The 27,857-nt window shown below is 54.9% G+C and overlaps 1 protein-coding gene across 4 annotated transcripts; it reads right to left on the reverse strand.

The window, feature by feature from the left end:
* Nucleotides 1-516: 516 nt before the first annotated feature.
* Nucleotides 517-27,851, reverse strand: snx15 (sorting nexin 15). Of its 4 annotated transcripts, none has more exons than XM_041181814.1 (9): nt 27,495-27,840; nt 21,057-21,089; nt 19,050-19,170; nt 11,965-12,080; nt 8,173-8,494; nt 7,445-7,594; nt 6,399-6,704; nt 2,163-2,287; nt 517-1,365 (listed from the first exon to the last, which is right to left on the reverse strand). In XM_041181814.1, the coding sequence occupies exons 1-9, from the start codon at nt 27,594-27,596 to the stop codon at nt 1,363-1,365; spliced, it is 1,278 nt and encodes a 425-aa protein (XP_041037748.1). In that variant the 5' UTR covers nt 27,597-27,840; the 3' UTR covers nt 517-1,362. The 4 variants fall into 4 exon arrangements, with proteins under 4 accessions (XP_041037748.1, XP_041037750.1, XP_041037752.1 ...); XM_041181816.1 differs by having other exon boundaries at nt 8,221-8,494; nt 27,495-27,832; XM_041181818.1 differs by lacking the exons at nt 19,050-19,170; nt 27,495-27,840 and adding an exon at nt 25,019-25,359.
* Nucleotides 27,852-27,857: the final 6 nt, after the last annotated feature.

The raw sequence follows: 27,857 nt of genomic DNA on the forward strand, positions 1-27,857 counted from the left end.
TCCGCAAACCAGTTGGGAACCAAGGAATTGGAGCTGGAGTAAAAGTTAAACGGGATAAAGACCAGGGAATGTTGCCAGGACTCATTTGTGCTGCAGGTTCCCCTCCAAGTCCCACACCCTCCTGACTTGGAAGTATATCGGCCATTCCTTCGCTGTCGCTGGGTGCAAATCCTGGAACCCGCTCCCTAACAGCGCTGTGGGTGTACCTACACCACAGGGACTGCAGCAGCTCAAGAAGGCGGCTCACCCCCCCACCTTCTCAAGGGGCAATTAGGGATGGGCAATAAATGCAGCAACAACCAAAGAACTACTTTACTTTAAATTGCTTTCCAACTGCAATCTAGTTCCCAATAATGGGATGAGGACAATGTGAAAAGACACACGATACTTCCTGGTGGGAAAGAGTGTGGAATACACTCCTGGCAGACTCCAGCCATTTGCAGAGGAATTGACAGGAGTCCAGGAGCCAACACGATGCAAAGAGAACAATAATAAACTGAACAGAATCAATAAAGCCAGAGTGTTCGGAATGGCTTTAATTGGAGTCAAACCAGGTGGTTAAAATGCACAACACAAAATAATCAGCCTGGTCAAAAAACTTGAACATTAAGGCTCAAAAATGCTTTAAACTGGCAGTGAGGAAAGGTAAGTGATCCCGATCTCTCTATCGAGCTGAGGGGGTGGGGGGGGGCAATCTCTCTATCGAGGTTGGGGGGGCGTCCTGATCTCTCTATCGCGTATAGGTGGGGGGGGGGGTTCCCGATCTCTCTATCAAGTTGAGGTGGTGGTGGGGGGTCCCGATCTCTCTATCGAGTTGAGGTGGTGGTGGGGGGTCCTGATCTCTCTATCGAGTTGAGGGGGGGTCCCGATCTCTCTATCGACTTGAGGTGGTGGGGGGGTGGGGGGGGGTCCCAATCTCTCTATCGAGTTGAGGTGGCGGGGGGGTTCCCGATCTCTCTATCGAGTTGAGGGGGGTGGGGGGGGGGTCCTGATATCTCCGCCTCCCGTGGTTGTTCTGTTCGAAAGGGCAAACCACCCATGATTGTTCCTGTGTTCCTGCCCCATGGCCGCTGCCAGTCTCACCATCTCTCAACAACCCAGGGTCTCAGAGTCGAGGGGGTTCTGGTTGCCAGTCTATTCAGCAGTTACACTGTGTGAGCAGGGGTGGGGGGATGGTGAGGTTCAGTCAGCACAAGGGGCTGCAAGCTGACTGATCTGGAAGACAATTGGTTAAAGCATTATTAATTAACCTCTTCAGGCATGAAGTGACATCAGCAGAGAAGCCATCTTGTGCCCGCGTCTTGGATGGGTGACTAGCTGGTGGCCTTGTCTCCGACATAGCTCCAGTCAGACAGTTAACTGTCACTAGAAAGATAGACAAACATAGACAAACAGGTGGGTCAAGAATTGAGTGACAAAAGCTGTGCTTAAACCCAACCACTCCTCAATAGCATACCACACTTATGTCCAGTATGCAGGTGTGGTTAGAACCTCACATCAACAGGGCGGGATTGGGATACAATCGCCTATTGGAATCAACCTGGTACACTCCGGTCTACACTGTCCCACCCCGGTCTACACTGTCCCCATCAAACACTCCCAGGACAGGTACAGCACGGGGTTAGATACAGAGTAAAGCTCCCTCTACACTGTCCCCATCAAACACTCCCAGGACACGTACAGCATGGGGTTAGATACAGAGTAAATTTCCCTCTACACTGTCCCCATCAAACACTCCCAGGACAGGTACAGCACGGGGTTAGATACAGAGTAAATTTCCCTCTACACTGTCCCCATCAAACACTCCCAGGACAGGTACAGCACGGGGTTAGATACAGAGTAAATCTCTCTCTACGTTGTCCCATCAAACACTCCCAGGACAGGAACAGCATAGCGTTAGATACAGAGTAAATCTCCCTCTACACTGTCCCCATCAAACACTCCCAGTGCAGGTACAGCATGGGGTTAAATACAGAGTAAAGCTCCCTCTACACTGTCCCCATCAAACACTCCCAGGACAGGAACAGCACGGGGTTAGATACAGAGTAAATCTCCCTCTACACTGTCCCCACCAAACACTCCCAGGGCAGGTACAGCACGGGGTTAGATACAGAGTAAAGCTCCCTCTTTCCCCCACCACACTTCTGCCCAGTGAGACTTACTGTGGAGGGAGTCACGTCCGTCGGTAGTGAATCCTTGAGGTGCAGTGTGAAAATGGTTTCCGCGTGCTTCAGGTACTCAGCCGTCTTCTTCTTAACAGCGTCTCGCCGCTCAGCGCTCAGGTCACCTGGCAACACAGGACAGGTGCTAACTGATGGGGCCCTTCTGCCGGCCTGACCTCCAGATACCAACCCGTGCCCTCTCCCTGCTACCGCACCCAGCTGCCTCTTCAAACCGGGATGGCATTACGTGGGCCCTTGTACCAGCCTTACCCACTCCCCCCCCCCCCCCCCCCCCCCCCCCCGATCAATGCCAGCTCCTGTGTAAAGGAGTAGCCCTGCCCTCAGCGTGCCCCCCACACCCTCCTGCCCAGGTACGTCTGGTCTAAGCAGCCTCAGGAGGAATAGCTGTATGGCCCAGCTCCCGAAATACATAACTCCACGCAGGAACACTCATCCCCACAGGGCTTACCTGAGGCTTTGAGTAACGCCCAGAGTTAACGTGGGTATCGTGAACTATGAGGGGAGTGGTGTGTAGAATTTCGAAAGGACATTGACAGGTTGTTGGAATGGGTGGATGAAATTCAACGCAGAGAAGTATGAAGTGATTCATTTTGGCAGGAAGAACGCAAAGCGACAATATAAAATAAAGGTACAACTCTTAAGGGGGTGCAGGAGCAGAGGGACTTGGGTGTACACGTGCGCAAGTCATTTCAGGTGGCAGGACAGGTTGAGAGGGGGTTAAAATAAAGCAGACAGTATCCTGGGCTTTATGAATAGGGACATAGAGTACAAGAGCAAGGAGGTTATGTGGAACTTGTATAAGACACTTGTTAGGTCACAGCTAGGAGTAGTTGTGTCCAGCTCTGGGCACCACACTTTAGGAAGGATGTGAAGGCATTGGAGAGGATGCAGAAAAGATTCACGAGAATGGTTCCAGGGATGAGGAACTTCAGTTACGTGGATTGGAGAAGTTGGGACTGTTTTTCTTGGAGAAGAGAAGGTTGAGATGAGATTTGATAGAGGTTTTCAAAACCATGAGGGGTCTGGACAGAGTCGATAGGGAGAAACTGTTCCCACTGGTGGAAGGATCGAGAACGAGAGGGCACAGATTTAAGGTAGTTGGCAAAAGAAGCAATGGAGACATGAGAAACTTTCTCAGGCAGCGAGTGGTTAGGGTCTGGAATGCGCTGCCCGAGATTGTGGAGGAGGCAGATTCAATCGAGGCATTCAAAAGGAAATTAGGTTACCCGGAAAGGAAGAATGTGCAGGGTTGTGAGGAGAAGGTGGGGGAATGGCACCGGGTGAAGTGCTCATTTGGAGAGCTGGCACAGACTTGTGCTGTAACCTGTGAGATTGCGTGTGTGGTGTACAAAAACCAACACGAGACATTATTGGGCCTTGACAACAAATGGCAGCAGCTAAGCTAAACGTCAAACCAGCTAGCTGATTTAATCAACAGCATACACACATGGCATCCACATTCATCCAACAACTTGCACTGATATAGCAGCTTGAAGACGGTGAAGTGTCCCAAGGTGTTTCACAGGAGCGTTAAAAGGTGAAATCTGACCCCGAGCCACGTAAGGAGATATTAGGGACAGGTGACAAAGAGGTGGGTTTTAAGGGGCGTCTCAAAGGAGGGAGAGAGAGGCGGAGAGGTTTAAGGAGGGAATTCCAGAGCTCAGGGCCCCCAGGCAGCTACCGGCACGGCCACCAATGGTGGAGAGATTAAAATCGGGGAGAATGCTGAAAATAACTGCATTTAAATTGGGCAAAAAAATAAAAGTGCTACTCAATTTCTGTTTCCATTATCAGCAGTTAGCAAGTTGCTGCAGTCAGTGTATATCAGGCAGGAGCAGGGGGGGGGGTCCTGAGCTAGTTCATACCTGGCTGAGGTACAATTCCCTTGTATAGTGAATCCCCTCTAGCTGGCACCCTTCCCCAATGACTGCAGTGACTCAGTAAACTACAACCCCCTCCCATGAGATCCAAACTACAAAACAGCCACTAGATAATCTTCCGTATCCGCTGTAGTCCGGATGTCCACTTGCCCTCTTCTTTCACCTGTGACTCACTCGCTTTTCGGCTGAGTATTGCAAAATACCCCCAAATTATTGTGTACTTCTACACAAAGAGCTACCTCTAGGGGGAGTTATTTTCTATCCATGTGGATTTACCAGAATGGGAGCAGGGAAGAAGGACTTCCGTTAATGCGGAGAGACTGGAGATGCTGGGATTGTTCTCCTTAGAGCAGAGAAGGTTAAGGGGGAGACTTAATCGAGGTGTTCAACATCATGAGTGTTTTGGATAGAGTGAATCAGGAGAAACTGCACCCGGTGGCAGGAGGGTGCGTAACCAGAGGGGGACACAGATTGAAGAGAATCGATAAAAGAACCAGAGGTGGGGGGTGGGGGGAGATGAGAATTTTTTTTTTACACAGTGAGTTGTTGTGATCTGGAAGGCGCTGCCTGAAAGGGCGGCGGAAGCAGATTCAATAGGAACTTTCAAAAAGGGGGAATTGGATAAACACTTGAAGAGAAGAAACTTGTTGGGCTTTGGGGAATGAGCTGGAGGGAGCGGGATTAATTGGATAGCTCTTTCAGCACATAGGTTGAATGGTCTTCTGTGCTTTAAGATTCTACATTTATGTTGGCAGTTTCCATTGCAAGTGTGGACTTAAGGATTAATGGTAGAGGTAGGGAGTGCAGGGGGCGGGGAGTGCAGGGGGTGGGGGAGCTGATGTAAGAATCATAGAAACTTAACAGGAAGTAAGATTTTTGTAGACAGTAAGTGCATGCAGAGGTAATTTTTCTGAATGTACTACATACCAGGAACTAAGTATTTCCAGCATAGAGCTCCCACTCAGTAATCTCTATTTTAAGTCAGCTCCCCACAGGACTCTCCCCCATCCCTCTTCACGTATTCACAGTAGTCCCATTCATGTCCTATCCTTGATACCAAATCACAGAATCCTTACATTGTCGGGGGATGCCATTCGGCCCATCGTGTCTGTGCCGATTCTGAGTGAACAATTCACCGAGTACCATTGCCCCACCTTCTCCCCATAACCCCCGCATTCTTCCTTTTCAGATAACCTTCTAATTCTCTCCTGAACCTGCCTCCACCACACCCTCCAGCAGCGCATTCCAGATCCTAACCGCTCGCTGCCTGAGAAAGTTTCTCCTCATCTCGCTTTTGCTTCTTTTGCCGATTACTTTAAATCTGTGCCCTCTCGTTCTCGATCCTTCCATCCAGGGGAAGTTTCCCCCCTATCTGCTCTGTCCAGACCCCTCCTGATTTTGAAAACCTCTATCAAATCTCCTCTCAGCCTTTTCTTCTCCAAGGAAAACAGTCCCAACTTCCTCAGTCTGTCCACGTAACTGAAGTTCCTCCTCGCTGGAGCTATTCTCGTGAATGGGTTCATTTTAATGGGTTTATCAAGAGCCTTTTACAAATCCTGATTTCTGCCTCCACCAATCGGGATATCACTTACTCAAAAAAAACTATCCCCCACTATCAACGTCGTGAGGGTTACCACTGACCAGAAACAGAACTGGACCATACTGTGGTTACAACAGCAGGTCAGAGGCTGGGAATCCTGCGGTGAGTAACTCACCTCGTGACTCCCCAAAGCCTGTCCACCATTAACAAGGCACAATTCAGCAATGTGGTGGAATACTCCCCACTTGCCTGGATGAGTGCAGCCCCCACAACACTCAAGAAGCTCGACACCATCCAGGACAAAGCAGCCCCGCTTGATTGGCATCACATCCACCAACATTCATTCCTTCCACCACCGACGCACAGTAGCAGCAGTGTGTGTACCATCTACAAGATGCACTGCAACAGCTCACCAAGGCTCCTTCGACAGCACCTTCCAAACCCACAACCATCTAGAAGGACAAGGGCAGTAGACGCATGGGAACACCACCACCTGCAAGTTCCCCTCCAAGCCCCCCACACACGGATATATTCCGGGTTACTGTTTCCTTCAACTCCACGTGGGTTCGATATCTGCTGCCAAGTCCTGACCTCGAGTGCACTAAATCCCTTTTAGAAACTCGCTTCCCCTGGGAGATCGCAGGTCTTGGGGTGGGAGTGGTTATAAATTGTGATGCACGAGTTTCAGGATTGAGAGAGAAAGAGAGAGAGAGAGAAAGACAGGCTGAATGGACCCGAGGGGGTCTCCACCCTTTGGTCATTGTGTGTAAATTGGAAAGTGATGCACCCACCCACCTTGTACCCCTTTCAGCAGAATGTCCACCCCGTTGCGGTAGCAACTGAAGGCCACTTCGTACTCCCCAGTGGCTTCCCTCTCCAGCGCCTCCTTGATACAGTCGGCTGCCGCCCTCAGGTAGTCGGCACCACCCAACCCGTCTGGCCCCGGGTGCTCCGATTCGGACATTCCGTTGTCCGGCTGCACCCTCAGGTGCAGGAGCCGCCTTTGCAAGTCGTCGAGGTGTCCGTCGGCGTGTAGTGTGCTGCTCTGGGCGACGGTCAGTGCCACCAAGTTGCTCTGCTGGCTTGCATCGGGTAGGAACTCTGCAACGCAAACAACAATGTCTTTCCCTCATTGAAATAGACTCTAGAGGGATGGTAGAATTCTCCGTTGTGAGGTGGGGAGAAAGGGGAATTTAGCCTCCAACATTCCCGCCTTGTTGCCTCGTTAACCAGAGGAACCATGCAAGCGCAGAAGATACAGCGACTGCCCAATGGGGACAGTGCAGAGGGAGCTTCATCTGTATCTAACCCCGTGCTGTACCTGTCCTGGGAATGTTTGATGGGGACAGTGTAGAGGGAGCTTTACTCTGTATCTAACTCCGTGCTGTACCTGTCCTGGGAGTGTTTGATGGGGACAGTGTAGAGGGAGCTTTACTCTGTATCTAATTCCGTGCTGTACCTGTCCTGGGAGTGTTTGATGGGGACAGTGTAGAGGGAGCTTTACTCTGTATCTAACCCCGTGCTGTACCTGTCCTGGGAGTGTTTGATGGGGACAGTGCAGAGGGAGCTTTACTCTGTATCTAACCCTGTGCTGTACCTATCCTGATAAAGTCAAAGAGCAGTACTGCTCTGGTGTCCTGTCACTAAATTGAGATGTGAAGTGTACTGTAATCGCTTCGATCCCGGTTTGGGTTTGGCCCTTTAGTGAGGTGCCTGCTCTCTCCCACTGCACTCCTCGCTGGTCAGCCAGCTCCTGAGCTGTCTGAAGATGCGCTTGACCTGAGGAGAGCCCGTTGATGCTCGGCAGCTCTGCCTGGGGATGGCCCAGCACTCATCCACACCTTCCTTGGCACATGGGTCAAACAATGCCAGCTCCGTGTCACAGAGATGGGATCCGGTCTGCAGCTGGGCCTCATCGCGCTCTTCCTCAGTTCCTGAATCGAAGGGGGAGTTTGTCTCCTCTGCTTGGCCCTGACCAGGATCCAGCTCATCTGCAACACAAGAGAGGGACTTAGTGCTGGAACTGGTGAGGCAATTTACACTGGGACACCAGTACAAGGAGACTCCTGGGCTCGATACAAGGGCACGGTGCAGACTCAGGCTCGCCAGCTCTGGGGATTTTCATCACATCACCTTCAGCTGCAACCTCTTCCTGCCATTGGTCTCCATTGTCATGGCGCCTGCCTTCCCACAGCCTCCGGACCCCCACGCACGCACCCACACACACTACCCTGCACACGTGCTACCCCACACACCTCCCCATACCTGCACACCCACACATGCGCTACCCCGCACACGCATACCCCTGCAGCTACACGCACGCCTCCCCTCCGCACCCACACACGCTACCCCACACACGTACACCCCACACACGTACACCCCACACCTCCCCGTACCTGCGCACCCACACACGTGCTACCCCCGCACCCGCACACTCCCACACGCATGCACACCCCCCTCCTTCACATGCGCAACCCTGCACTCACCCACCCACACACACACTCAGGTCCCATTCCCCTTCCCCCGATGCCAGTCACACCGTATTCCCCTCCCCCACTCCCAGCGTTACCCCAGAGAAATTCTGCAACACAAGCTCCGGTCACAAAGCAGAAGTTACCCACAGTCCCGGGTGTGTGTCGGGGTGGGCTGTGTGGGGCTGGTCCGTGTGGACTCGGGCCGTGTAGGGCTGTGTGAACTGCCTCTCCTCCTCCATCTGACTCGCTTCTGCTCAGGGACTGGGGCAATCCTCCCGATACTGCCCACCCTGTCGACAGGCTGGGCCACGAGCCTGGCAATTCACCCTCTCCCGAGGGCAGGGGGATGAGCGGGGCGGGCAGGCTTGGAGCATCGTTGGCAGCAGCGAGTTCCAGGGGCCGGGAAACCTCACCATCCTGGGGAAGCAGGAGATACCAGACACAGTGATTACTGCTCCACCAGCTACCGCTCCCCACTCCCACCCCCCCCTCACCCTGAACACCACCCCCCCGCCTCACCCTGAACCCCCCCCACCTCACCTCGCACCCCCTTCACCCTGAACCCCCCCCACCTCACCTCGCACCCCCTTCACCCTGAACCCCCCCCACCTCACCTCGCACCCCCTTCACCCTGAACCCCCCCCACCTCACCTCGCACCCCCCTCACCCTGAACCCCCCCCACCTCACCTCGCACCCCCTTCACCCTGAACCCCCCCCACCTCACCCTGAACCCCCCGCCTCACCCTGAACCCCCCCCACCTCACCTCGCACCCCCTTCACCCTGAACCCCCCGCCTCACCCTGAACACCCCGCCTCACCCTGAACCCCCCCCACCTCACCTCGCACCCCCTTCACCCTGAACCCCCCCCGCCTCACCTCGCACCCCCCTCACCCTGAACCCCCCCCCACCTCACCTCGCACCCCCTTCACCCTGAACCCCCCCCACCTCACCTCGCACCCCCTTCACCCTGAACCCCCCCCCACCTCACCTCGCACCCCCTTCACCCTGAACCCCCCCCACCTCACCTCGCACCCCTTTCACCCTGAACCCCCCCCGCCTCACCTCGCACCCCCTTCACCCTGAACCCCCCGCCTCACCCTGAACACCCCGCCTCACCCTGAACCCCCCCCACCTCACCTCGCACCCCCTTCACCCTGAACCCCCCCGCCTCACCCTGAACCCCCCCCACCTCACCTCGCACCCCCTTCACCCTGAACCCCCCCCACCTCACCTCGCACCCCCCTCACCCTGAACCCCCCCCACCTCACCTCGCACCCCCCTCATCCTGAACCCCCCCCACCTCACCTCGCACCCCCTTCACCCTGAACCCCCCGCCTCACCCTGAACACCCCGCCTCACCCTGAACCCCCCCCACCTCACCTCGCACCCCCTTCACCCTGAACCCCCCCCACCTCACCTCGCACCCCCCTCACCCTGAACCCCCCCCACCTCACCCTGAACCCCCCGCCTCACCCTGAACCCCCCCCACCTCACCTCGCACCCCCCTCATCCTGAACACCACCCCCCCGCCTCACCCTGAACCCCCCGCCTCACCCCGAGCCCCCCCCACCTCACCTCGCACCCCCCTCACCCTGAACCCCCCCCACCTCACCTCGCACCCCCTTCACCCTGAACCCCCCCCACCTCACCTCGCACCCCCTTCACCCTGAACCCCCCCCACCTCACCTCGCACCCCCTTCACCCTGAACCCCCCCCACCTCACCCTGAACCCCCCGCCTCACCCTGAACCCCCCCCCACCTCACCTCGCACCCCCCTCATCCTGAACACCACCCCCCCGCCTCACCCTGAACCCCCCGCCTCACCCCGAGCCCCCCCCACCTCACCTCGCACCCCCCTCACCCTGAACCCCCCCCACCTCACCTCGCACCCCCCCTCACCATGAACCCCCCCCACCTCACCTCGCACCCCCCTCACCCTGAACCCCCCCCACCTCACCTCGCACCCCCTTCACCCTGAACCCCCCCCACCTCACCTCGCACCCCCCTCACCCTGAACCGCCCCTGCCTCACCTCGCACCCCCACCCCGCCTCACCTCTTCCGTCCTGGGGGAAACAGGAGATATCAGACACAGCGATTACTGCTCCAGCACCCTCACCTCACAAATCTCCCTCAGCCTGCACGTGCTTCACCTCACCTTCCCCTCCCCTCGCCCTCCTCCCCCACCCCCTTACCTCGCCCTCCTCTGCTGCCCCCTCATCTCACCCCTTCCCTCACCTCGTCATCCTCCCCCACCTCACCCCACCCCGCCCTTCCTGGCCCACTCTCACTGGACCCAGCCCTCATTTCACCCGCTCCCTCTTCTTCCCCCCTCACCTGGCCCACCCTCCATCACCCAACAATCCCCTTCACCCACCCCCACCCCACCTCTTCCCTCACCTCCCCTTCCCTCGCCTCCTCCCACGGTGATACAGAACTGGACCAGGACTGAGCCTCGGCTTGTTCCAGCTAATCTCAGCAGGAGAGCTTCCCCGAGCGACCTTCCTTTCCAGCTCCCAATGGCCAGTATGCGGGACGCCAGGCAAGCAGGGAGTTACGCTCGTCCCCTTCCAGAGGAAAGGAAGCCCTCCGTGCAGCTGACCCTGTCGAATGCGCCACCTCCTCCTGGGACACAAGAGCCCTGTGAACCCTCTCAGCTGCCAAGACCCAGAGAAACAGCACACATACCCCGTCAGCTCCACACACGCCCGGCAATGACTGAAGGCAAGTGCGCTCCAAACGCACCCACCATCCAGGGTATCCTAACCCGTCACAAAGACAGGGAGACCCCTGGGGTCAATGCCCAGGCCTGCTGCTGTGTCAGTGCCATTGTGACTGGGCACAACACACATCTGAGTCAATGAGCAGAGACCTTGGTGGCCATATACACAAAGACTTTAAGGTGGCAGGGCAAGGTGATCGCTCTTGCTCACCCGTGTCCATCATCTGGGGTGTTTGGTTGGCTAATAAGATGGCTGGTAAAGTATATGGGCTACTCGGGTTTATAAAGAGAGGCACAGAATACAAAAGCAAAGAGGTCATTGTGGAGCTTTATGGTTCAGGCCTCAGCTGGAGTATTGAGGACAATTCTCAGCCTGCACTTCAGGTAAGATGGAGAGGCCTCAGGAAGGGTCTGGAGGAGGTTTACCAGGACGTTCCCAGGGTGAAAGACTTCAGTTCTGAGGAGAGGTTGGAAAAGTTCAGACTGATCTCCTTGGAACCGAGAAGGTTACAAGGTGATGGAATAGATGTTTTCAAGAGAGAGCGCGAACGCGAGAGAGCGCGAGCGCGAGAGAGCGCGAGCGCGAGAGAGCGCGAGCGCGAGAGAGCGCGAGCGCGAGAGAGCGAGAGCGCGAGAGAGCGAGAGCGCGAGAGAGCGAGAGCGCGAGAGCGCGAGAGAGCGAGAGCGCGAGAGAGCGAGAGCGCGAGAGAGCGAGAGCGCGAGAGCGCGAACGCAAGAGAGAGGAAGAACTACCCCCTGTGGGGAGTGGGCCAATAGCCAGAGGTCAGAGATTCAAAATCATTGGTGAAGGATCTAGAGTGGAGATGAGGAGAAATGTTTTCACTCGGAGAGTTGTCGGGATTGGGAACGCTCGATCTGAAAAGGTGGTGGAAGCTGATTCCATAAATAATTCTGAAAGGGAGTTGGATGAGGAACTTACAGGGTTATGGGTTTAAAAAAAGGGGATGTGGGACTCAACACAACCGCTCTTTAGATAAGCCAGCACAAGCATGATGGGCCAAATGGCCTCCGCCAATCCTAGGAACTGACCACCATGGTACATGGCAAGAGGATACTCGAGGGAGGGTGTGTAGGGAGGGGAGGTCCCGGACCCCATTGAGAGTGGGCACCTTCCACTGGTACAACACCAGCAGCAGGCACGCACCTTGAAGAAGTCTTTGAGCTGTGGACTGTTGTATAAGGCAGGGATGTTGACTGTGAACTGCAGCATCTCCTCCGCAGAGCGACGTCTCTCCTCAATGACTGCCTCGTCAAAACGCCCTGGAACAGAGAGAGCACAGGAGGGTTTTGTATTTATTACCGGATCTCCAGCCAGAATCGGAAAAATTGACCCAGACGCCAGGCGGAACCACAGGGATTACAGCTCCGTCTTTTCTTATTTCCTCTTGTGGGGGTGGGGGTGGGGGGGTGGGGGGGTGGGGGTGGGGGGGTTGGGGGGGGGGGGGTGGGGGGGTGGGGGGTGGGGGGGTGGGGGGGGTGGGGGGGGGGGGGGGGGGGGGCGGGGGCAAGACCAGAACAAGGGGGCAGAAGCTTAAAATGAGAGCCAGGTCGTTCAGGAGCGATGTCAGGAAGCACTTCCTCACACAGAGGGGAGTGGGAATCTGGGACTCTCTCCCTCAAAAAAAAATTGTTGAAGTTGGAGGGGGTAAATTGGAGCTTCCTAGACGGAGAGCAGTGATATTTTTTGGGTAAAGGAATTAAGGGATATGGAGCTATTCCAAACTAATCCCACTGCCCCACTCTCTCCCCATAGCCCTGTATCAATCCCAAACTAATCTCACTGCACCGGTCTCTCCCCATAGCCTTGTATCAATCCCAAACTAATCCCACTGCCCCACTCTCTCCCCATAGCCTTGTATCAATCCCAAACTAATCCCACTGCCCCCGCCCTCTCCCCATAGCCTTGTATCAATCCCAAACTAATCCCACTGCCCCACTCTCTCCCCATAGCCTTGTATCAATCCCAAACTAATCCCACTGCCCCCGCCCTCTCCCCATAGCCTTGTATCAATCCCAAACTAATCCCACTGCCCCACTCTCTCCCCATAGCCTTGTATCAATCCCAAACTAATCCCACTGCCCCCGCCCTCTCCCCATAGCCTTGTATCAATCCCAAACTAATCCCACTGCCCCACTCTCTCCCCATACCCCTGCACCAATCCCAAACTAATCCCACTGCCCCATGCTCTCCCCATAGCCTTGTATCAATCCCAAACTAATCTCACTGCCCCACTCTCTCCCCATAGCCTTGTATCAATCCCAAACTAATCCCACTGCCCCACTCTCTCCCCATAGCCTTGTATCAATCCCAAACTAATCCCACTGCCCCCGCCCTCTCCCCATAGCCTTGTATCAATCCCAAACTAATCCCACTGCCCCACTCTCTCCCCATACCCCTGCACCAATCCCAAACTAATCCCACTGCCCCATGCTCTCCCCATAGCCTTGTATCAATCCCAAACTAATCTCACTGCCCCACTCTCTCCCCATAGCCTTGTATCAATCCCAAACTAATCCCACTGTCCCGCTCTCTCCCCATAGCCCTGTATCAATCCCAAACTAATCTCACTGCCCCACTCTCTCCCCATAGCCCTGTATCAATCCCAAACTAATCCCACTGCTCCAGTCTCTCCGCATAGACCAGTATCAATCCCAAACTAATCCCACTGCCCCACTCTCTCCCCATAGCCTTGTATCAATCCCAAACTAATCTCACTGCCCCACTCTCTCCCCATAGCCTTGTATCAATCCCAAACTAATCTCACTGGCCCACTCTCTCCCCATAGCCTTGTATCAATCCCAAACTAATCCCACTGCCCCACTCTCTCCCCATAGCCCTGTATCAATCCCAAACTAATCTCACTGGCCCACTCTCTCCCCATAGCCTTGTATCAATCCCAAACTAATCCCACTGCCCCACTCTCTCCCCATAGCCTTGTATCAATCCCAAACTAATCTCACTGGCCCACTCTCTCCCCATAGCCTTGTATCAATCCCAAACTAATCCCACTGCCCCCGCCCTCTCCCCATAGCCTTGTATCAATCCCAAACTAATCCCACTGCCCCACTCTCTCCCCATAGCCCTGTATCAATCCCAAACTAATCTCACTGCCCCACTCTCTCCCCATAGCCTTGTATCAATCCCAAACTAATCCCACTGCCCCACTCTCTCCCCATAGCCTTGTATCAATCCCAAACTAATCCCACTGCCCCACTCTCTCCCCATAGCCTTGTATCAATCCCAAACTAATCCCACTGCCCCCGCCCTCTCCCCATAGCCTTGTATCAATCCCAAACTAATCCCACTGCCCCACTCTCTCCCCATAGCCCTGTATCAATCCCAAACTAATCTCACTGCCCCACTCTCTCCCCATAGCCTTGTATCAATCCCAAACTAATCTCACTGCCCCACTCTCTCCCCATAGCCTTGTATCAATCCCAAACTAATCCCACTGCCCCACTCTCTCCCCATAGCCTTGTATCAATCCCAAACTAATCCCACTGCCCCCGCCCTCTCCCCATAGCCTTGTATCAATCCCAAACTAATCCCACTGCCCCACTCTCTCCCCATAGCCCTGTATCAATCCCAAACTAATCTCACTGCCCCACTCTCTCCCCATAGCCTTGTATCAATCCCAAACTAATCTCACTGCCCCACTCTCTCCCCATAGCCTTGTATCAATCCCAAACTAATCTCACTGCCCCACTCTCTCCCCATAGCCTTGTATCAATCCCAAACTAATCTCACTGCCCCAATCTCTCCCCATAGCCTTGTATCAATCCCAAACTAATCTCACTGCCCCACTCTCTCCCCATAGCCTTGTATCAATCCCAAACTAATCCCACTGCCCCACTCTCTCTCCATAGCCTTGTATCAGTCCCAAACTAATCTCACTGCCCCACTCTCTCTCCATAGCCTTGTATCAATCCCAAACTAATCCCACTGCCCCACTCTCTCCCCATAGCCTTGTATCAGTCCCAAACTAATCTCACTGCCCCACTCTCTCCCCATAGCCTTGTATCAATCCCACACTAATCCCACTGCTCCAGTCTCTCCGCATAGACCAGTATCAATCCCAAACTAATCCCACTGTCCCGCTCTCTCCCCATAGCCCTGTATCAATCCCAAACTAATCTCACTGCCCCACTCTCTCCCCATAGCCCTGTATCAATCCCAAACTAATCCCACTGCTCCAGTCTCTCCGCATAGACCAGTATCAATCCCAAACTAATCCCACTGCCCCACTCTCTCCCCATAGCCTTGTATCAATCCCAAACTAATCTCACTGCCCCACTCTCTCCCCATAGCCTTGTATCAATCCCAAACTAATCTCACTGGCCCACTCTCTCCCCATAGCCTTGTATCAATCCCAAACTAATCCCACTGCCCCACTCTCTCCCCATAGCCCTGTATCAATCCCAAACTAATTTCACTGGCCCACTCTCTCCCCATAGCCTTGTATCAATCCCAAACTAATCCCACTGCCCCACTCTCTCCCCATAGCCTTGTATCAATCCCAAACTAATCTCACTGGCCCACTCTCTCCCCATAGCCTTGTATCAATCCCAAACTAATCCCACTGCCCCACTCTCTCCCCATAGCCCTGTATCAATCCCAAACTATCCCACTGCCCCACTCTCTCCCCATAGCCTTGTATCAATCCCAAACTAATCTCACTGCCCCACTCTCTCCCCATAGCCTTGTATCAATCCCAAACTAATCCCACTGCCCCACTCTCTCTCCATAGCCCTGTATCAATCCCAAACTAATCCCACTGCCCCGCTCTCTCCCCATAGCCTTGTATCAATCCCAAACTAATCCCACTGCCCCACTCTCTCTCCATAGCCCTGTATCAATCCCAAACTAATCCCACTGCCCCACTCTCTCCGCATAGCCCAGTATCAATCCCAAACTATCCCACAGCCCCACTCTCACCCCATAGCCCTGTATCAATCCCAAACTATCCCACAGCCCCATCTCTCCCCATAGCCCAGTATCAATCCCAAACTATCCCACAGCCCCACTCTCTCCCCATAGCCCTGTATCAATCCCAAACTAATCCCACTGCCCCACTCTCTCCCCATAGCCCTGTATCAATCCCAAACTATCCCACAGCCCCATCTCTCCCCATAGCCCTGTATCAATCCCAAACTAATCCCACTGCCCCACTCTCTCCCCATAGCCCTGTATCAATCCCAAACTATCCCACAGCCCCATCTCTCCCCATAGCCCTGTATCAGTCCCAAACTAATCCCACTGCCCCACTCTCTCTCCATAGCCTTGTATCAATCCCAAACTAATCCCACTGCCCCACTCTCTCCCCATAGCCTTGTATCAGTCCCAAACTAATCTCACTGCCCCACTCTCTCCCCATAGCCCTGTATCAATCCCACACTAATCCCACTGCTCCAGTCTCTCCGCATAGACCAGTATCAATCCCAAACTAATCCCACTGTCCCGCTCTCTCCCCATAGCCCTGTATCAATCCCAAACTAATCTCACTGCCCCACTCTCTCCCCATAGCCCTGTATCAATCCCAAACTAATCCCACTGCTCCAGTCTCTCCGCATAGACCAGTATCAATCCCAAACTAATCCCACTGCCCCGCTCTCTCCCCATAGCCCTGTATCAATCCCAAACTAATCTCACTGCCCCACTCTCTCCCCATAGCCCTGTATCAATCCCAAACTAATCCCACTGCCCCACTCTCTCCCCATAGCCTTGTATCAATCCCAAACTAATCTCACTGCCCCACTCTCTCCCCATAGCCTTGTATCAATCCCAAACTAATCCCACTGCCCCACTCTCTCCCCATAGCCCTGTATCAATCCCAAACTAATCCCACTGCCCCGCTCTCTCCCCATAGCCTTGTATCAATCCCAAACTAATCCCACTGCCCCACTCTCTCTCCATAGCCCTGTATCAATCCCAAACTAATCCCACTGCCCCGCTCTCTCCCCATAGCCTTGTATCAATCCCAAACTAATCCCACTGCCCCACTCTCTCTCCATAGCCCTGTATCAATCCCAAACTAATCCCACTGCCCCACTCTCTCCCCATAGCCCTGTATCAATCCCAAACTAATCCCACTGCCCCACTCTCTCCCCATAGCCCTGTATCAATCCCAAACTATCCCACAGCCCCATCTCTCCCCATAGCCCTGTATCAATCCCAAACTATCCCACAGCCCCATCTCTCCCCATAGCCCTGTATCAATCCCAAACTAATCCCACTGCCCCACTCTCTCCCCATAGCCCTGTATCAATCCCAAACTATCCCACAGCCCCATCTCTCCCCATAGCCCTGTATCAATCCCAAACTAATCCCACTGCCCCACTCTCTCCCCATAGCCCTGTATCAATCCCAAACTATCCCACAGCCCCATCTCTCCCCATAGCCCTGTATCAGTCCCAAACTAATCCCACTGCCCCACTCTCTCTCCATAGCCTTGTATCAATCCCAAACTAATCCCACTGCCCCACTCTCTCCCCATAGCCTTGTATCAGTCCCAAACTAATCTCACTGCCCCACTCTCTCCCCATAGCCCTGTATCAATCCCACACTAATCCCACTGCTCCAGTCTCTCCGCATAGACCAGTATCAATCCCAAACTAATCACACTGCCCCACTCTCTCCCCATAGCCCTGTATCAATCCCAAACTAATCACACTGCCCCACTCTCTCCCCATAGCCCTGTATCAATCCCAAATTAATCCCACTGCTCCAGTCTCTCCCCATCTACCTGTATCAATCCCAAACTAATCCCACTGCCCCGCTCTCTCCCCATAGCCCTGTATCAATCCCAAACTAATCTCACTGCCCCACTCTCTCCCCATAGCCCTGTATCAATCCCAAACTAATCCCACTGCTCCAGTCTCTCCGCATAGACCAGTATCAATCCCAAACTAATCCCACTGCTCCAGTCTCTCCGCATAGACCAGTATCAATCCCAAACTAATCCCACTGTCCCGCTCTCTCCCCATAGCCCTGTATCAATCCCAAACTAATCCCACTGCTCCAGTCTCTCCGCATAGACCTGTATCAATCCCAAACTAATCCCACTGCTCCAGTCTCTCCGCATAGACCTGTATCAATCCCAAACTAATCCCACTGCCCCACTCTCTCCCCATAGCCCTGTATCAATCCCAAACTAATCCCACTGCTCCAGTCTCTCCGCATAGACCTGTATCAATCCCAAACTAATCCCACTGCCCCACTCTCTCTCCATAGCCTTGTATCAATCCCAAACTAATCCCACTGGCCCAATCTCTCCCCATAGCCCTGTATCAATCCCAAACTAATCCCACTGCCCCACTCTCTCCCCATAGCCCTGTATCAATCCCAAACTAATCCCACTGCTCCAGTCTCTCCGCATAGACCTGTATCAATCCCAAACTAATCCCACTGCCCCACTCTCTCTCCATAGCCTTGTATCAATCCCAAACTAATCCCACTGGCCCAATCTCTCCCCATAGCCCTGTATCAATCCCAAACTAATCCCACTGCCCCACTCTCTCCCCATAGCCCTGTATCAATCCCACACTAATCCCACTGCCCCAATCTCTCCCCATAGCCCTGTATCAATCCCAAACTAATCCCACTGCCCCACTCTCTCCCCATAGCCTTGTATCAATCCCAAACTAATCCCACTGCCCCACTCTCTCCCCATAGACTTGTATCAATCCCAAACTAATCTCACTGCCACACTCTCTCCCCATAGCCTTGTATCAATCCCAAACTAATCCCACTGGCCCAATCTCTCCCCATAGCCCTGTATCAATCCCAAACTAATCCCACTGCCCCACTCTCTCCCCATAGCCTTGTATCAATCCCAAACTAATCCCACTGCCCCACTCTCTCCCCATAGACTTGTATCAATCCCAAACTAATCTCACTGCCACACTCTCTCCCCATAGCCTTGTATCAATCCCAAACTAATCCCACTGGCCCAATCTCTCCCCATAGCCATGTATCAATCCCAAACTAATCCCACTGCCCTGCTCTCTCCCCATAGCTCTGTATCAATCCCAAACTAATCCCACTGGCCCCATTTCTCCCCATAGCCTTGTATCAATCCCAAACTAATCCCACTGCCCTGCTCTCTCTCCCCTATCATCTCTTATTTGAAAAAGATATCCAGTTTTCGCAACATGGTGCTGGGCTCTCTGCCTCACCCTGTGGCAAACCATCTGTTTTGGGATGGCTGAGGGGGATGGTGAAAGTCTTACCGAACACCTGAGCTCTTGGGAAGGCAGGGAACTCCTCCGACTTCCTGAACAAGTTCCTGTGGATGTAGGACAGCTCACTGTGGAGCTTTTTGAAATCACTGTAGCGTTTGAAGACTGTTATCTGTGAGGGGCAGAGAGCAACGGCCGTTAAACTGCGCGCTGAGAACAGGTAGATCACGCTGCACCCTCCCAGCTGGCCCCAGGACACACGCAGAGTGTTGTGAGCCGCATGCACCAAACTACTCTCAATTCTGGGGGCACGGCAGCTGCCCCTAAGCCTGGAAACACAATACTGTCTGTGCTTATGCTGCTGCTCCTCCCGTTCAGCCTGTCTGAAGATCAGGAACCTGGGGTAAAGACTCGCATTTCTATAGCACCTTTCACACCCTCAGAACATGCCTTCACAGCCAATCAAACACTTCTTGAAGTGTTGTCACTGCTGTGGTGCAGGGGATGCGGCAGGTACACAGAAAGATCCCACAAGCAGCAATTATGATCATTTTGTGTGATGCTGATTGAGGGATGAATGCTGGCTGGCTGGCACCAGGATCTCTTGTAACCACCTGAGGGGGTTTAGAGTCTCACCTGAAAGTAACAGCACTGAGCCTGTGTTTTCTTTTTTAAATTTGTTAATGGGACGTGCCCATCCCCAACAGACATTAGCGAAACCAGATGGGTTTTTATGACAATCAGCAATGGTTTCACAGTCATCGTTAGACTTTTAATTCCAGATTTTTAAATGGGATTGTTATTTTATTTCAAATTCAACCATCTACCACAGACGGGATTCGAAACCAGGTCCCCAGAGCATTACTCCTAGGTTTCTGGTTCACCAGTCCAATACCTCTAAGCCACCACCTCCCCCAGAGGTCTCTGGAGTGGGGCTCGGACCCACAGGGTACGAGACAAGTATTCCATCAAGTCAGGGCTGACCAAAGATTTGGAAAGGGCTATCGTTGGCGCTACTGGCGGACGAAATGCCGAATCAGGAGCCCCATATCATTTGGATCAGGAGTTGACAGGTCTGGGCATGGGGATGGAAATGGTGTTTGGAACACAAGAGTTTTGTCAATCGAGCCGCAACCGGCTCCACAGATGGCACCCCCACTGGAAGCACATTGGTATTGCAGCATTTCAATATCCTCCCGAGTGAGATAAATTAATATCGTTTCATAAAGGGTATGAAAGTAAAAGCACGGAGAGGTTTGGGGTGTCCAACTGCACAAATCATTTAGAGCTACTGAACAGGCACAAAGAAACAATCAGGAAGCCTGATGGAATATTGTCCCTTATCTCAAGGGGACTGGAATCCAAAGGGGTGGGAGTCACATTCCAGTTCATATAAAACTCTGGTCAGACCCCCCACCTGGAGTAACCAGGTTCAGTTCTGGGCCCCGCACCTCAGGAAGGGTATAATGGCCTTGGAGGGACGGGGTGCAGACAGATTGATACCAGGGCTGAAAGGGTTAAGTTACAAGGACAGGTTGTACAGACTAGGCTTGTATTCCCTCGAGTGGAGAAGATTAAGGGGTGATCTAATCGAGGGGTTTAAGATGATTAAAGGATTTCCTCTGGTGGGGGGGCGGGGGGGGGGGTGGGGAGAGAGATGCGGTTGGGTGGGGGAGCGGGAGAGGGGTGTGGAGGGGGAGGGGAGGGAGAGGGGGGTTGAGGGGGAGTGGGGGAGGAGGGAGTCCAGAACACAGGGGCAGAACCTTAAAATGAGCGGCAGGACGTTCAGGGGTGATGTCGGGAAGCGCTTCTTCACTCCGAGGGGAGTGGGAATCTAGGAACTCTCTCCACGAGAACGCTGTTGAGGCCGGGGAAGAATTGGAGATTTGAGAGATCGCAGTTGTTGGGCGAGGCTGGTAAGGGGCACAGGCAAAGGAGGGTGAACGGACTGGAGAGACAGACCAGGCCCGAGGGGTTGGATAACCGACTCCTGGTCCCTAGAAGCTCAAACCTCCGGCTGGCGCGTTACAGGAATTGGACCTTTATAATTGTGTTTACCTCTACGACATCGGCCGTCTTCTTTGAGATGATCTGGAATTGACAAAGAGCACAGGTCACAGTGTAGAAGGAAATCCGCTCGCCCACAACCCTCCATATTCTGGCACTAGCCTTAAGCAGCGTGAAAATGCAGCCCCTGACCCACACGTCCCATCGCTCCGCCATTTAGAGTCACACCGTCTACACCCTGTATATCATCCATACAGAACCGCAAGGGTCCAGTATCCCCAGAATTAGGGGAATTTCAGGAATTTTTTTCCTTTCTTTACACAGGACTGGGCTAAATCGGTATTGAGCTCCGTCACAGTCAACGACGTGCTTCCCGGAGTGTGGTCGCTGCTGTAATGTAGGAAGCACAGCAACTGATTTGCGCACAGCAAGCTCCCACAAAGAGCAATGTGATAATGAGCCAGGTGATGTGTTTTTTTTTTAGTGATGTCGATTGAGGAATAAATATTGGCCCCGGAGCACCGGGCAGAACTTCCTCCCTCCCTCGCCCCCACCCTGCTCCTCTTCCAATAGTGGCCATGGGGTTTTTTTTTACATCCACCTGAGAGAGCAGACGGGGGTGTTAGTTTAATGTCCCATCCAAATGATGGTACCTCTGACAGTGCAGCACTCCCTTGGCAATGGAGCTAGGTGCTCAGCTGTTATCTTTCCTATGCATCTGCCCTCCTTTCTTGGAGTGGCTGACCACTCGCTGAGGTCCAGTTCCACCACTGACCGGCTGCCACAGCAGTTTGAACAAGCTGTTGTGGCGTGAGCCGAGGCGGCGAGAGAGCTTAGCGCCTCCAACCCAGCAAAGACAGGGACTAAACGTCTCGGACTTTGCCAATCCTGTGGCGCTCCGAGTACCAAGGCTCCCACGAAGCTGCGAGGGACGCAGGCCTTGTTCCTACAAACGCAAGAGCGAGGAGCGGGGAGTAGGCCATTCGGCCCCTCGAGCCTGCCCCACGAGATCGGATTGTGGCCTTGACTCCGCCTTCCTGCCTGTCCCCCCACCCCCTCCCCATAACCCTTGACCCTCTTGTTGATCAAAAAAAATCTACCTCAGCCTTGAATATATTCAATGACCCCTCTCAGAGAAGAAATTCTCCCTCATCTCCTCCTTAAATGGAAGGCCCCTATTTTTAAACTGTGATGCCCCCCCCCCCACTCAGTTCTAGGTTCCCCCATGAGGGGGGAAAACATTCTCTCAGCATCCGCCCTGTCAAGCCCCCTGCACTGAGGAATCAAAAGTAGATCTATGAATTGTATGCGCAATGTTAGAGCACAGCTGCCATTCTGTGGCCCCTCATGACCAGCTGTTCAGCTACTGGACAGGTAACCCCAGAGGTGGAGAGTCCGAACCCACCCTCAGCCTGCCCGAACTGGATTTGGTAAATCTAGAATAAATTCGGGGAGCTGGCATGGTGAAATTTGTCACAGATTCCCGAGGTGCTTCAGGCAGCTGCAAGTGCCGAGCACAGTTCTGCGCCCACACATGACCTCCTGTCACAAGCTGCATAGCTGATCCCCCAGGGAAAGGAGGACACTCATATTTACAACAAAGACTTCTTTTATAAACAGTGCATCTATGAGTCAGCTGGGGCTCGGTGGGTAACACATTCGCCTCTGAATCACCAGGTTTCAGGTTCAACTCCCACTCCAGGGCCTGAGTATAAAAATCATGGCTGACACTCCAGTAGAGCACTGAGGGAATGGCGTGTTGCTGGAGGGTCGGTGCCAAGGTAGCGCTTCACTGCTGAAGGGTCGACGCCGAGGGAGCAGTGCACTGTCGGATGGACAATACTGAGGGAGTGCAGGAGGGTCAGTGCCAAGGGAGTGCCAGAGGGTCGGTACTGAGGGAGCGCCGCACTGCCGGAGGGTCAGTACTGAGGGAGCGCCGCACTGCTGGAGGGTCAGTACTGAGGGAGCGCCGCACTGCCGGAGGGTCAGTACTGAGGGAGCACCGCACTGCCGGAGGGTCAGTACTGAGGGAGTGCCGCACTGCCGGAGGGTCAGTACTGAGGGAGTGTGGCACTGCTCGAGATGCTGGCTCTTGGAGAAACCGAACTCTCACCCTCCTGCTTGAGTGGGTATAAAAGATCCCATGGGACTATCTTGAAGAAGAACCGGGCAGTAGGGTGGAGGAGTGCCCTGTGACCAATATTTATTCCTCAACCAACATCACTAAAAAGAAACAGGTTATCTCGGAGTTTGCTATGTGCAAATTGGCTGCTGTGAATCCTACATTACAAAGCTTCAGAAAGACGTACTCCATTGGCTTGAAGATTCCGATGGCGGTGAAAAGTTTCTTTTGTTCATAGAACCATAGAAAAGTTACAGCACAGAAGGAGGCCATTCGGCCCATCTTGTCCATACCAGCCCAAGGACACCCAGGTGCCCTTTCTAATCCCACCTTCCTGCACCCGGCCCATAGCCCTGCTACTTACAGCACTTTAGGTGCAGATCCAGGTACTTTTTAAAAGAGTTTAGAGTTTCTGCCTCTACCACCAACTTGGGCAGCGAATTCCAGACACCCAATACCCTCTGCGTGAAAAAGTTCTTCCTCATGTCCCCCCTACACCTTCTGTCACTTATCTTGAATCTATGTCCCCTGGTTCTAGAATTCTCTACCAAGGGGAACAATTTTATCCTGTCCACTCCATCTATTCCCCTCATAATTTTGTGCACCTCAATCAAGTCACCTCTCAGCCTTCTTTGTTCGAAGGAAAATAACCCCAACCTATCCAATCTGTCCTCATAGCTACACTTCTCTAACCCTGGCAACATTCTTGTAAACCTCCTCTGCATTCTCCCCAGAGTTATTACGTCCCCTGTAATGTGGTGACCAGCATGGCACAAAATATTCCAGTTGTGGCCTCACCAGTGTTTTATACAATTCCAACATTATATCCTTACTTTTATATTCTATACCCCTGCCAATGAAGGAGAGCATTCCGTATGCCTTCTTTACAACCTTGTCTACTTGAACTGCTGCCTTCACAGAGGCTGCCAGCTGGTGATTATACCAAAGTTACAACCCCAAACCTGTCGGAAACTGGCTGCAGGCTGGTTAGATCCAGTAAGGCTACCACATGGGGCTTCCTTATTTCCCACACACACAGCACCACAGGAACAGAAAGGGGCCATTCAGCCCCTCAAGACTCTTCTGTATCAGGAGTTCAACATAAAGTAACCAGAGCAACAAAGGTGTGCCCGGACACTGGTGCATGGCTTACTATTGACGCGCTAGCCTGTCTCTCAGCTCCCTTACAGGGCTCAGCAGTGGTTGGCAGCCCAGGATGGTGCTGAGAAGTGCTGACTAGGAGGGTCCCGGCTTGTGCTGCAGTCAGGGAGAGGTGCTGGGTGTTGGGGGGGTGGGGGGAGTCTGTGGGGGTTCTGGGTTCCTTCTTCCTGGGTTAGGGAAGGGAGGAGTCGGAATTCTGGTTTCTGTTCACCGTACGGTGACTGCGGACGGGACATGCGTTATGCCGGCATCATCGACGTCACGGCTGTCCCTCGATTCGAGGATGATGTCTACTCAGGGTGGCGAGTTTCTGCCAGTCTTCACGCGAGTAGAACAGGCCGATTCTCGGCCCACAGATCTTTGGACACACGGGACAGGGTGACCTACGAGGTGGCGGGGTCCGGAGTGCAGGATTTGCTTCCTTGCCTTTCCTTCTCCGCTCTGCCTAATCATGAAGGCATTGGGATTCAAAGCTTGGGGGACGAGCTGTCGCTATTTTTGAACAACTGGCAGTGAACTCCTCCCAGTCATTCATGTGAGTTTCAGCGGGTCTGAAGATTTTCTTTGTCCTCCCCGGAACGTTGGCCATTTGAGAGTTGAGAAAACAGGGCCTGGTGGGAAAGCCGCTTTTCGACCAGTGTCCAGTTCGTCGTAGTTGGTTTTGCAGGAGTTTTGCCTCAATGCTTGTGGAGCTGGCTTCAAGAAGGACACTCGCGTTTGTTCGACTGACCTCCCATTGAATCTGGAGGATGCAGCGGAGACACCTGATGATGGAATCGCTTCATACACAATCCAGGTCTCACTCAAGTCAGGAGTGTGGTGACAACAAGTGCTCCATGCGCTGGGACCCGTGTTGTTGACTTGCTGAGATCTTTCTTGTCAGGCACTCGCTGACATAGTTTAGAGAAGGCTGAGCTGGCGCAGCGAATCCAGTGCTCGATCTCGTCAATGGCGGCCTTTTGAGAGGTGGCTGCCAAGGTATGGGAAGTGCCCAACATATTTGGAAGGGGGGGAATCACGGAGAAGGGTCAGGGTGGTGAAAGGTTGCGAGAGCGTCGGGGGGGTGGTGGATTGAAGGGTCAGTGTTGGGGGGGGGGGGGTGGGGTTGAAGGGTCGGGGCTGGGAGGGGGGTGAAGGGTCGGGGTGGGGTTGAAGTGTCAGGGTCGGGGTGGGGTTGATGCGTCAGGGTCGGGGTGGGGTTGATGCGTCAGGGTCGGGGTGGGGTTGATGCGTCAGGGTCGGGGTGGGGTTGATGCGTCAGGGTCGGGGTGGGGTTGATGCGTCAGGGTCGGGGTGGGGTTGATGCGTCAGGGTCGGGGTGGGGTTGATGCGTCAGGGTCGGGGTGGGGTTGATGCGTCAGGGTCGGGGTGGGGTTGATGCGTCAGGGTCGGGGTGGGGTTGATGCGTCAGGGTCGGGGTGGGGTTGATGCGTCAGGGTCGGGGTGGGGTTGATGCGTCAGGGTCGGGGTGGGGTTGATGCGTCAGGGTCGGGGTGGGGTTGATGCGTCAGGGTCGGGGTGGGGTTGATGCGTCAGGGTCGGGGTGGGGTTGATGCGTCAGGGTCGGGGTGGGGTTGATGCGTCAGGGTCGGGGTGGGGTTGATGCGTCAGGGTCGGGGTGGGGTTGATGCGTCAGGGTCGGGGTGGGGTTGATGCGTCAGGGTCGGGGTGGGGTTGATGCGTCAGGGTCGGGGTGGGGTTGATGCGTCAGGGTCGGGGTGGGGTTGATGCGTCAGGGTCGGGGTGGGGTTGATGCGTCAGGGTCGGGGTGGGGTTGATGCGTCAGGGTCGGGGTGGGGTTGATGCGTCAGGGTCGGGGTGGGGTTGATGCGTCAGGGTCGGGGTGGGGTTGATGCGTCAGGGTCGGGGTGGGGTTGATGCGTCAGGGTCGGGGTGGGGTTGATGCGTCAGGGTCGGGGTGGGGTTGATGCGTCAGGGTCGGGGTGGGGTTGATGCGTCAGGGTCGGGGTGGGGTTGATGCGTCAGGGTCGGGGTGGGGTTGATGCGTCAGGGTCGGGGTGGGGTTGATGCGTCAGGGTCGGGGTGGGGTTGATGCGTCAGGGTCGGGGTGGGGTTGATGCGTCAGGGTCGGGGTGGGGTTGATGCGTCAGGGTCGGGGTGGGGTTGATGCGTCAGGGTCGGGGTGGGGTTGATGCGTCAGGGTCGGGGTGGGGTTGATGCGTCAGGGTCGGGGTGGGGTTGATGCGTCAGGGTCGGGGTGGGGTTGATGCGTCAGGGTCGGGGTGGGGTTGATGCGTCAGGGTCGGGGTGGGGTTGATGCGTCAGGGTCGGGGTGGGGTTGATGCGTCAGGGTCGGGGTGGGGTTGATGCGTCAGGGTCGGGGTGGGGTTGATGCGTCAGGGTCGGGGTGGGGTTGATGCGTCAGGGTCGGGGTGGGGTTGATGCGTCAGGGTCGGGGTGGGGTTGATGCGTCAGGGTCGGGGTGGGGTTGATGCGTCAGGGTCGGGGTGGGGTTGATGCGTCAGGGTCGGGGTGGGGTTGATGCGTCAGGGTCGGGGTGGGGTTGATGCGTCAGGGTCGGGGTGGGGTTGATGCGTCAGGGTCGGGGTGGGGTTGATGCGTCAGGGTCGGGGTGGGGTTGATGCGTCAGGGTCGGGGTGGGGTTGATGCGTCAGGGTCGGGGTGGGGTTGATGCGTCAGGGTCGGGGTGGGGTTGATGCGTCAGGGTCGGGGTGGGGTTGATGCGTCAGGGTCGGGGTGGGGTTGATGCGTCAGGGTCGGGGTGGGGTTGATGCGTCAGGGTCGGGGTGGGGTTGATGTGTCAGGGTTGGGGGGGGTGGAAGGGTCAGGGATGGGGGGGTGGAAGGGTCAGGGTTGGGGGGGTGGAAGGGTCAGGGTTGGAAGGGTCAGGGTTGGGGGGGGTGGAAGGGTCAGGGTTGGGGGGGTGGAAGGGTCAGGGTTGGGGGGTGGAAGGGTCAGGGTTGGGGGGGTGGAAGGGTCAGGGTTGGGGGGTGGAAGGGTCAGGGTTGTGGGGGGTGGAAGGGTCAGGGTTGGGGGGGTGGAAGGGTCAGGGTTGGGGTGGTTGAAGGGTCAGGGTTGGGGGCGTTGAAGGGTCAGGGTTGGGGGCGTTGAAGGGTCAGGGTTGGGGGCGTTGAAGGGTCAGGGTTGGGGGCGTTGAAGGGTCAGGGTTGGGAGGTGAAGGGTCCTGGCGGCTTGCACGGCCCGGTGCTGCAGTGTGGCCTTACCCTTGCGGTGACGCGGTACTCGGTGAAGCCCTGCGGGTGCTGACGCGGCTCCGATACCCGATACTCTCGCTCCTCCTCCGCCTTACACCCGCGCGAGGACATCCCGACGGCAAAGCAAGGCGCAAGCGCGGAAACAGTCCCGCCCACAGAACCCAGAGCGCCTGCGCAGCAACTGTCACGCCTAAAGCGCAGGCGCGGCAACCGTCCTGGCCAACCGCACCGAGTGCAGGCGCGGTAGTTGTTTCACCTACAGCGCAGGCGCAGAAATAGAGCCGCGCAGCAGCCGGGCCCGCAGGCGCAACAAAAGCCCAGGGCGCAAGAGCAGCATTCGCCCTGCCCACGCCATCCAGGGCGCAGGCGCAA

This window comes from Carcharodon carcharias (genome assembly GCF_017639515.1).
Source record: "Carcharodon carcharias isolate sCarCar2 chromosome 37 unlocalized genomic scaffold, sCarCar2.pri SUPER_37_unloc_1, whole genome shotgun sequence".
Taxonomy (NCBI): Eukaryota; Metazoa; Chordata; class Chondrichthyes; order Lamniformes; family Lamnidae; genus Carcharodon; species Carcharodon carcharias.

Excerpts from the sequence above, each read along its gene's own strand:
- snx15 (XM_041181814.1), bottom strand. The coding sequence starts at position 27,596 with ATGTCCTCGCGCGGGTGTAAGGCGGAGGAGGAGCGAGAGTATCGGGTA. Across the intron at positions 12,081-19,049 it reads CCCAAGAGCTCAGGTGTTCG|GGCGTTTTGACGAGGCAGTC; the intron begins GTAAGACTTTCA and ends TCTCTGTTCCAG. Across the intron at positions 7,595-8,172 it reads TGTTGCAGAATTTCTCTGGG|ATGAGCTGGATCCTGGTCAG; the intron begins GTAACGCTGGGA and ends CTTGTGTTGCAG.